We start from the raw sequence: 10,598 nt of genomic DNA, 5'->3' as shown, positions 1-10,598 counted from the left end.
TTTTTTAAATGGCCTCTGACAAATAAAAGAAGCGATCTGATTGATTGCAACTGGTCCAGTTGGGCAACTGGTCAACATTTCCTTTGCACAGGTTTTGATAAATCTCCCCCTATGTAACTATAGAACACACCTTTAAGGATAACTTACCAAAATTTGTATTATTAAACTTTATCTCAAGTTCTAATAATGAAATATTTTTTTTTTGCCTTTGTTTTGAATAAATATAAATTTGTACTTCTGGGTATTTCGCACCCTAGGGAAGCTCTCTCAGGATAGTCTGCCTGTATTTAACGCTTCCCTTCAATAGAGATCTTAGACGAGTTAGAGATGTATAATAGTAAATGTCAGCCACACTGCTTTTCTTTTTAATCACCTTTAATTTTCTTTTGGTTATTATTATTATTATTTTTTTTTCTTTACTATTTCTTGAGTTAAATTTTTTTTTTTTATTTAGAATCTAAAATTTTCAATACAGTTTTATTTGAAAGTAATGGACCAGACAAATGTAAGTGTGGTAAAATATTTCATCATCGCTGGGATCTCTGAGGTCCCTATGATACGCATTATTATTTTTCTTTTGGTTCTCCTTATTTTTGTTCTCACATTCGGTGGCAACTTGTCTATTGTTCTCCTGGTCTGCCTGGACCCTCAGCTCCACACCCCCATGTATTTCTTCCTATGTAACTTGTCCATTGTAGACATCACTTGCTCAACAAACAATTTGCATAACCTTCTTCTATCTTTCTTATCAGGAGATAACACTGTTTCAGTCCTGAGATGTACAGTTCAGATCTTTATATTTTTGTCCTTGACGTGTGGTGAGCTTTTAATCCTGGCTGCCATGAGTTACGACCGATATATGGCTATATGTAATCCTTTGCATTATAACATGATCATGAATGGTAGATTATGTACACTTCTAGCCATCATGTGCTGGGGAATGGGCACGGTGGAGAGTATCCCCATTTTCTTGGAATTACTCAGAGTCTCTTGTTATAAATCCAACATGGTCAACCACTTTTTCTGTGATATAATGCCGGTGCTGAAGTTGTCTTGCAGTGATGCCCGTTTCCTAGACCTTTATATACTCACTGTAGGAGTTGTCATTTCAGCTTTTTGTCCTTTTCTCATGACATGTGTTTCCTACGTCTTCATTATCGTAACAATCCTCAAGATCCGCTCCACCACCGGCAGGCGTAAGGCCTTTTACACATGTTCCTCACACCTCACGGTTGTCAGTCTTCTCTACACCACTCTTGCCATCCAGTACATGAGGCCACATTCCTTGGTCAACTTAGGATCAAACAAACTGATATCTCTGTTTAACACGGCGGCTGTTCCCATATTAAATCCATTGATTTATAGTTTAAGAAATAAAGACATCAAAGCTGCTTTTCGAAGGAGGATGAGATGGGATTTTTTTTAGTACCGATGTAAAATGATTACAAAATGTGACTGTTCAGACAAAGCACTTGGACCACCAGCCAACAGGATAGGACTTTAGCTTCTACTCTTTTTGATAATATTACATAAGAGGGAGGGATCTTGATGGTTTTGCTTTACATCACTTTTCTTTTCTGTTCTTATGTCCTTCTTTGTATTAAAGGGGTACTCCGCTGCTCAGCATTTGGAACAAACTGTTCCAGATGCAGGAGCCGGTGGCGGGAGCTTGTGATGCATTAGCCCTGCCCCCTCATGGCGTCACACCCCACCCCCTCAATGCAAGTCTACGGGAGGGGGCGTGACGGCTGTCACGCCCCCTCTCATAGACTTGCATTGAGGGGGTGGAGCATGACATCATGAGGAGCAGGCCTATGGCATCACAAGCTCCCGGCGCTGGCTCCAGCATTCGGAACAGTTTGTTCCAAACGCTGAGCAGCAGAGTACCCCTTTAATATGGGACTCTTTAGATATTGTGTGACAATGCCGGATGAAGAGATCAAGAAAGTCTTAAGCTTCCAGTTTGTTATATTTTTATTCTGTTAGACATTAACATGTATGAAACCGTGAGGACTGTCATTTTTATCATCATTGGGATCCTGATACAATTTCTGGTACTCCCTAACATGGTTCTTCTTCTTATTCCTAGTCCACAGCATGGCTCCCCATGTCATTACTTGTCCACAGTATGGCTCCTCAAAGTAACATAGTTACATAATGTTGGAAAAAGACCAGAGTCCATCAAGTTCAATCTATATTCCTAATGAGTCCCTACTGAGTTGATCCAGAGGAAGGCAAAAAACCCTCATACGTAAAAACTCCTTCCCTACTGCAAATATGGCAGTCAGAATAAATCTCTGGATCAACGTTCTGTCCCTATAGATCTAGTATCCATAACCTTTTATTTTATTTATTTATATAGCGCCTACAGATTCCGCAGCGCTTACAATTATGAGGTACGAACAAAGACAAGTATCAGACATAATATTACACAATAACTAACCTGTAACCTGTAAAGTTATTACTCTCCAGAAATGTATCCGGACCCCTTTTTAACTCTTTTACTGATTTCACCATGACCACCTCCTCCGGAAGAGAATTCCGCAGTCTCACTGCTCTTACAGTAAAGAATGTGATGCCCCCTTGTTATAGATACAGTCCTGGGTATAAATAGATCATGGGAGAGATCTCTGTACTGTCCCCTGATATATTTATACATGTTTATTAGGTCTCCCTTAAGCCTTCTTTTTTCTAAACTATATAACCCTAATTCTGATAATCTTTCTGGGTACTGTAGTCCTCCCATTCCCCGTATTACCCTGGTTGCCCGTCTTTGAAACCTCTCCAGCTCCACTATATCTTTCTTGTACACTGGTGCCCAGTACTGTACACAGTATTCCATGTGTGGTCTGACTAGTGATTTATACAGCGGTAGAATTATTTCTTTGTCGTGGGCATCTATGCCCCTATTGATGCCCTCTATTATTTTATTGGCCTTGGCAGCAGCTGCCGACACTGGTCACTACAGGTAAAGTTACTGATAACTAAGACCCCTAAGTCCTTTTCCATGTCAGTCGTCCCAAGTGTTCTCCCATTTACTACATAATCCCAGCCCAGATTTTTCCTCCCCATGTGCATTACCTTACATTCATCAGTGTTGAACCTCATCTGCCACTTCCCAGCCCAAACCTCCAACCTATACGATCTCCTGTACGGGGCCGTGGCTCTCCCGTGCATGGGGCGTGCCAGCCGCAGCATGACGTTGCGGCCGGCACGCCTCCTCCATACATCTCTATGGAGGCGGGGAGGCAGCATTCGTGCCTCCCCGCATCCCCCATAGAACTGTATGGGGACGGGGAGGAGACGGGGCGTTACCGTCGACCTCTAGGTCGACGCTACGGCACCATGGGCGCTAATGCCGGTGCCCCGTTAGGGAGATTGAGGGGGGTCCCAGCGGTCCCTGTGGATAGGGGATAAGTGTAATTCCGCTGCAGTTGGCCTTTAAGAAATATATCCCCTTAAGGACCAAGCCCATTTTGTCCTTAAGGACCAGAGCGTTTTTTGCACATCTGACCACTGTCATTTTAAACATTAATAACTCTGGAATGCTTTTAGTTATCATTCTGATTCCGAGATAGTTTTTTTGTGACATATTCTACTTTAACGCGGTGGTAAATTTTTGTGGTAACTTGCATCCTTTCTTGGTGAAAAATCCCCAAATTTGATGAAAAATTTGAAAATGTTGCATTTTTCTAACTTTGAAGTTTTCTGCTTGTAAGGAAAATGTTTATTACAAATAAAAAAAATTTGATTCACATATACAATATGTCTACTTTATATTTGCATCATAAAATTGATGAGTTTTTACTTTTGGAAGACACCAGAGGGCTTCAAATTTCAGCAGCAATTTTTCACAAGATTTTCAAACTCACAATTTTTCAGGGACCAGTTCAGGTTTGAAGTGGATTTGAAGGGTCTTCATATTAGAAATACCCCACAAATGACCCCATTATAAAAACTGCACCCCCCAAAGTATTCAAAATGACATTCAGTCAGCGTTTTAACCATTTAGGTGTTTCACAGGAATAGCAGCAAAGTGAAGGAGAAAATTCACAATCTTCATTTTTTACACTCGCCTGTTCTTGTAGACCCAATTTTTTTAGTTTTACAAGGGGTAAAAGGAGAAAATTTATACTTATTGTGCTGCCTTCGCAATGTATTTTACATGCTTGGCACTCAGCAGGGTCTGTTCCTTTAAGACCCTCCATTTTCTTGAAGCCTAGAGGCGGGCCTTCTCTCTAAAGCATAGGGCTAGCTCCGGCATGTCTCATTCATTCCAGCTCCAGCCACCACAGTGACCAGATCCACAGGACTTCTTAAAGCTAATACAGACTGCAAATCTGATAAATACCAAAGCCTGTGAGTACGGAATTTAGTTAGCCTGTGTAGAGAGATGCTAGGCATTTGTAGATAGATAATGTGTGTTTTCAGTGTGTAGTAAGTGAGCACATGTTAGACCCTATCTATGTATTAGCTATACATAATGTAAGGCACTTGAATAGCCATGCTTACATTTGTCTTTCATATGTTTGTTTTACAGTTTTACCGCACTTTCATTATATCTCAGTAAAGATTACATCAGTTAAGCAAACCAGCGTGTCTTTCCTTGAGATTCGGTATAAACTTGATGTGAAGCTGTGTCCACGAGACAGCGGAGACATTACAGTAAAAAGGCTTTTAAATCGTTATCAGAAGCAGTTAATCAGCTTTGAATCGTCCGCAGCAGTAAAAAAGACTCATAAATCCTGTGCCCTGCAGTCTGTGTCGGAGTAAGGGCGCGAAGCACTAGAAAGTGAAACTAATTCTCTCACGTGCTATAACACCGCTGTGCTGTGTCCAGTCATCATCATTATCTACGCTGCCAGCTAAATCAAGATGCAGAACCCAGAGAACAGCACTCTGACAGTTAACCCTCAATGCTCCTATAAAGAGGAAGACACCTTGCCAAGAAGTAGATCTAGGTGCACAACATTGTCTAGAGCGTCCAGTCAAACAAATCTAACTTCGGTTAGCGCCGATGCATCAAGATTTAAACGCCATAGTTCTAGACACTCAAGCACCACCAGCCTGTCATCCGCTAGCGCCATAGCAACTAAGGCAAGAGCGAAAGCAGAGGCAGCTTGTGCAATGGCGTCCTATGCAAAGCAGGAAGCTGAATTGATGAAAGAACAAGCAAAAAGTGAATCTGAAGCACTTAGAAGAAAAGCTGAAGTGCAAGCATCTTTACACTTACTGCAACAGCAGAAAAACGCTGCAGCAGCCTTAGCCGAGGCAGAAGTTCTCACAAGGGCTGCTGAAGCTCAGTTCGCTGACATAGAAACCCAGATGTCACCCCTCAGCGCAAGCCAACGTACCCGTGAGTACATACAGTCACAAGCAACCATGTACACTGACCAGCAGTTCAATGACACACCAAGGCCATCATTGACTCCACCAGCAATAAGCAACTTTGATACTATGCAACACTGCAAGACTGAATCAGAACCTCAGGGTAGGAAGTCAAGTGGTCGCATGCTCAGAGACCAATCTGCCAACCTGACAAGAGTGCAAACGGATGCTGATGTACTTCCTCCTCAAGCAAATATAAGTCTGGATTATAGCAGAAAGACTTACAATAGAGGAGAACAAAGCAGACTTAGTCAAGTACCTCATCAGCCTTACCAGCCGCAGCCATACCCTGAGTTTACACCCAGGAAGTATTCACCAGATGCAGCAAGAGCTACAGAGGTAGCAAGATTCCTGATGCGCCGTGAGATAGTGAGCGCTGGTCTCATGAAATTCGACGACCGTCCAGAAAACTACTGGGCCTGGAAGTCATCTTTCCTAAGCGGTACCCAAGACTTAGATCTGACAGACAGAGAAAAGCTTGATCTGCTCGTCAAATGGCTAGGACCAGAGTCCACTGAGCAAGCCCAAAGAATCAGATCAGTACATGTTCATGATGCAGCAGCAGGACTTGCAATGGTGTGGAGGAGACTAGAACACTGCTATGGGTCACCTGAAGTGATTGAAGATGCTCTTCTGAAGAGGATAGAAAACTATCCAAGAATGACAAACAAAGACAATCAAAAGCTGAGAGGGTTTGGGGACCTACTCTTAGAAATAGAAGCCGCTAAGTCTAGTGGATACCTGCCAGGTCTCTCATACTTAGATACAGCACGTGGAGTTGATCCCATAATCGAGAAACTTCCTTTCAACTTGCAGGAAAGGTGGGTCACTCAAGCATCAAGATACAAGAAAGAACATCGAGTTGCATTTCCACCATTTGCCTTCCTTGCTGAATTCATCGTAGACCAAGCTGAAACACGCAATGATCCAAGCTTTGCTTTCCTGAACAAGAGAACTGCAAGCTCCCCAAAGGTAGAGCAAAAACCTCCAACGCCTTACAAAGAATGCAGAGCAACAGTTTCTGTACGGAAGACAGAAGTCTCGCCTGAGTCTGCAGTCAATCAGGAAGACAGCGCAAGTAAGAAAGTTGAGGAGCCAGACAAAATATGTCTCATCCACAACAAGCCTCATCCACTAAGAAAATGTCGCAGTTTCAGAAGTAAGACGTTAGAAGAGCGCAAAGCTTACCTTAAAGACAATCACATTTGTTTCAGATGTTGCGCTTCAATTCAGCATCTTGCAAAAGACTGTACAAAAACAATAAAATGCACAGAGTGCAACAGTGACAAACACCTGTCAGCACTGCACCCAGGACCACCACCATGTAAACAAGAAGTTCCAGCAACTCAAGAAGATCATGGTGGGGAGCAAGGCGACCTCAAAGTGTACTGAGATCTGTACAGAGCAGGGCCGCCCCAGATCATGTTCCAAGATATGCTTAGTCAAGGTGTATCCTGCAGGCTTCAGAGAAAAAGCAATCAAGATGTACACAGTCTTGGATGAACAGAGTAACAGATCTCTGGCAAAAACAGAGTTCTTTGACCTCTTCGGTGACAAAGGAAGTCCAACTCCATACACCCTGAAGACTTGTTCTGGAGTTGTAGAGACAACAGGGAGAAGAGCAAACAACTACATCATTGAGTCATTAGATGGAAAGACAAAGGTGACTCTTCCTACCCTCATAGAATGTGATGAGATACCAGACGACAGGTCAGAGATCCCCACACCTGAAGTTGCTCGTCATCACCCCCATCTGGTGCGAATAGCAGACCAGATACCAGCACTAGATCCAGATGCTGCAATCATCCTTCTACTTGGGAGAGATATCCTCAAAGTGCACAAAGTCAGAGAACAGTACAATGGGCCACACAATGCACCATTTGCACAACGCCTTGATCTCGGATGGGTCATCGTTGGAGAAGTATGTCTAGACGGACTCCACAAACCAGAAAAGGTAAATGTCTACAGAACACATCTGTTACAGAATGGTCGTACATCTTGTCTTTGCCCATGTACCAACAGTCTACACATTAAAGAGAGACTTGTAAACCCAACACATCATCCGAGTATCCAGAGGTGCATGGAAGACTTAGCCTCAACTGGAGATACAGATGAACTGGGCTGTAAGGTGTTTGAAAGAACACGAGATGACGACAAGCTAGCACCCTCGGTGGAAGATACTCTCTTCCTTGAGATCATGGACAGAGAAGTCTTCAGAGACAAATCAGGCAGCTGGGTAGCCCCTCTACCCTTCCGGTCACCACGCCATCGCCTTCCTGACAACAAGGTACAAGCAGAGAAACGCTTCACCTCGTTGCAGCACATGCTACAAAGAAAGCCAAATATGAAGAAACACTTCCAAGCCTTCATGCAGAAGATCTTTGATAACGATCAAGCTGAAAGGGCACCACCACTACAAGAGAACCAAGAACACTGGTACTTACCAATATTTGGGGTGTACCATCCTCAGAAACCAGGCCAGATACGCGTAGTATTTGACTCTAGTGCGAAGCACAAAGGCATCTCACTAAATGATGTCCTTCTCAGTGGACCTGACCTGAACAACACACTCCTTGGAGTACTCATCAGGTTCAGAAAAGAACTCATAGCAGTGACAGCAGACGTACAACAGATGTTCTACTGTTTCCTTGTTCGTGAAGATCACAGAGACTACTTAAGGTTCCTGTGGTATGCAGACAATGAATTTAACAAAGAAATCACAGAGTACAGGATGAAGGTACATGTGTTTGGAAACAGCCCTTCTCCAGCTGTAGCTATCTACAACCTGAGACGAGCAGCACAGCAAGGTGAAAGACATGGTCAAGAAGCCACACAGTTCGTCATGAAGAACTTCTACGTAGATGATAGACTTGCTTCTTTCTCCAGCAACGAAGAAGCTATCAACGTCCTGAAAAGTACAAGAGAAATGTTGGCAGAATCCAACATAAGACTGAACAAGGTAGCTTCCAACAGCAACAGAGTCATGGAAGCATTTCCAATGGAAGACCGTGCTAAAGACCTCAAAGACTTGGATCTAGGAACAGAATTACCACCCTTGCAAAGAAGTCTTGGGATTAGTTGGGACCTGAAGACTGACAGTTTCACCTTCAGGGTCTCCAGAGAAGAGAAGCCATTCACAAAAAGAGGTGTCCTATCTACAGTCAACAGTCTTTACGACCCCCTGGGGTTCGTAGCACCCATCATCATGCAAGGTAAAGCTCTTTTGAGACAGATCACTACTGAGCAAGAACAAAGTGACTGGGACATACCTCTACCTGAAGAGGAAAATGCAGTGGAAGTTGTGGAAAGACTCATTGTTAGAGCTTGAACAACTCAACATCCCTAGACCATACGTATCTGTTTCCTTGTCTGCTACAAAGAGAAGAGAAATATGCATATTCTCTGACGCCTCCACTATGGCTATCGCATCTGTCGCCTACCTTAGGGTAATAGACACTGAGGGACAAAGCCATATCGGGTTCATCATGGGAAAATCTAAGCTGGCTCCTAGACCCGCTCACACTGTCCCACGTCTAGAACTTTGTGCTGCTGTCTTAGCTGTAGAGATGGCAGACATGATTACAACAGAACTGGACATCGAGATCCATGCAATTAACTTTTATACAGACAGCAAGATTGTGTTAGGATATATTCACAACGCTTCAAGAAGATTTTATACATACGTGGCCAACAGAGTGACACGTATCAGAAAGTCTACAAGTCCAGAACAGTGGCATCACATCAGCACGGACAAGAACCCAGCTGATCATGGGACAAGACTGGTGCCAGCCGCTGCACTCATGCAAACTAACTGGTTCGTAGGTCCATCCTTTCTTCGTAAACCAGAAACCAAAGAAACTACTCAGGTAGAGACCTTTCAGCTCGTAGAACCAGATCAAGACAAAGAGGTAAGACCTCAAGTGACAGTTTGTAGGACTTTAGTTACAAGAGACAGTCTGGGCGCCCATAGATTTGAAAGGTTTTCCAGCTGGAAGTCGCTGACCCGTGCAATTGGAAAACGTATCTGTCTAGCCAGATCCTCCTGCAGAGCTACCAATACTGATCAGCGTAGCAACGGCCACCGTGAACAAACCAAGGTCACGATCATCAGATGCATCCAGCAGGAAGTCTTTAAAGAAGAAATCCAAGGCCTTCTGAAAAAGGAAGAGATTTCTCAACACAATTCGCTCAAGGACTTGTACACCAGGCAATAGAAACAAGTTCAAAGTCTTGCGGACATTTTCTGGAACAGGTGGAGACAGGAATACCTGGTGATCTTCCAGCCATGCAAGAAATGGCAAGATGACAAGCCCAATTTACAAGTTGGAGACGTTGTCCTACTGAAAGACTCTCAGGCCCACAGGAACGAGTGGCCTATTGGACTCATTGTGGGGACTGATCCTAGTAGTGATGCTAGAGTTAGAAAGGTTGAAGTTAGGATTGTTAGACAGGGCATTCCCAAAGTGTATGCAAGGCCAATTTCTGAAGTAGTTTTACTTCTGTCCAAGGGTTAGTGGCATAACAAAAAGTATGCCAGGTGGGGAGTGTGCTGCCTTCGCAATGTATTTTACATGCTTGGCACTCAGCAGGGTCTGTTCCTTTAAGACCCTCCATTTTCTTGAAGCCTAGAGGCGGGCCTTCTCTCTAAAGCATAGGGCCAGCTCCGGCATGTCTCATTCATTCCAGCTCCAGCCACCACAGTGACCAGATCCACAGGACTTCTTAAAGCTAATACAGACTGCAAATCTGATAAATACCAAAGCCTGTGAGTACGGAATTGTTAGTTAGCCTGTGTAGAGAGATGCTAGGCATTTGTAGATAGATAATGTGTGTTTTCAGTGTGTAGTAAGTGAGCACATGTTAGACCCTATCTATGTATTAGCTATACATAATGTAAGGCACTTGAATAGCCATGCTTACATTTGTCTTTCATATGTTTGTTTTACAGTTTTACCGCGTGTGTTCATTATATCTCAGTAAAGATTACATCAGTTAAGCAAACCAGCGTGTCTTTCCTTGAGATTCGGTATAAACTTGATGTGAAGCTGTGTCCACGAGACAGCGGAGACATTACACTTATATTTGTAGCCCAATTTCTCTCAAATAAGCACATACCTCATATGTCTATGTAAATTGTTCGGCGGGCGCAGTAGAGGGCTCAGAAGCGAAGGAGCGACAAGGGGATTTTGGAGAGTACGTTTTTCTGAAAT

The 10,598-nt window shown here is 43.4% G+C and overlaps 2 protein-coding genes across 2 annotated transcripts; both read left to right on the top strand.

Annotated features, from left to right (window-relative positions):
* Positions 1 to 490: 490 nt before the first annotated feature.
* On the top strand, positions 491 to 1,426 carry LOC130291953 (olfactory receptor 1019-like). The gene has a single exon (XM_056541383.1). It carries the CDS (start codon positions 491 to 493, stop codon positions 1,424 to 1,426), a length of 936 nt encoding a protein of 311 aa, XP_056397358.1.
* A 5,171-nt stretch (positions 1,427 to 6,597) lies between these two features.
* LOC130290677 (uncharacterized) lies at positions 6,598 to 10,398 on the top strand. The gene is made up of 2 exons (XM_056538628.1): positions 6,598 to 8,600; positions 10,337 to 10,398. The coding sequence occupies exons 1-2, from the start codon at positions 6,746 to 6,748 to the stop codon at positions 10,366 to 10,368; spliced, it is 1,887 nt and encodes a 628-aa protein (XP_056394603.1). The 5' UTR covers positions 6,598 to 6,745; the 3' UTR covers positions 10,369 to 10,398.
* The last annotated feature ends 200 nt before the right edge of the window (positions 10,399 to 10,598 follow it).

This window comes from Hyla sarda, chromosome 9 (genome assembly GCF_029499605.1).
Source record: "Hyla sarda isolate aHylSar1 chromosome 9, aHylSar1.hap1, whole genome shotgun sequence".
NCBI classification, from domain to species: domain Eukaryota; kingdom Metazoa; phylum Chordata; class Amphibia; order Anura; family Hylidae; genus Hyla; species Hyla sarda.
Note: the sequence above shows the minus strand (reverse complement) of the source record. Positions and strands in the feature narration are given on the sequence as shown.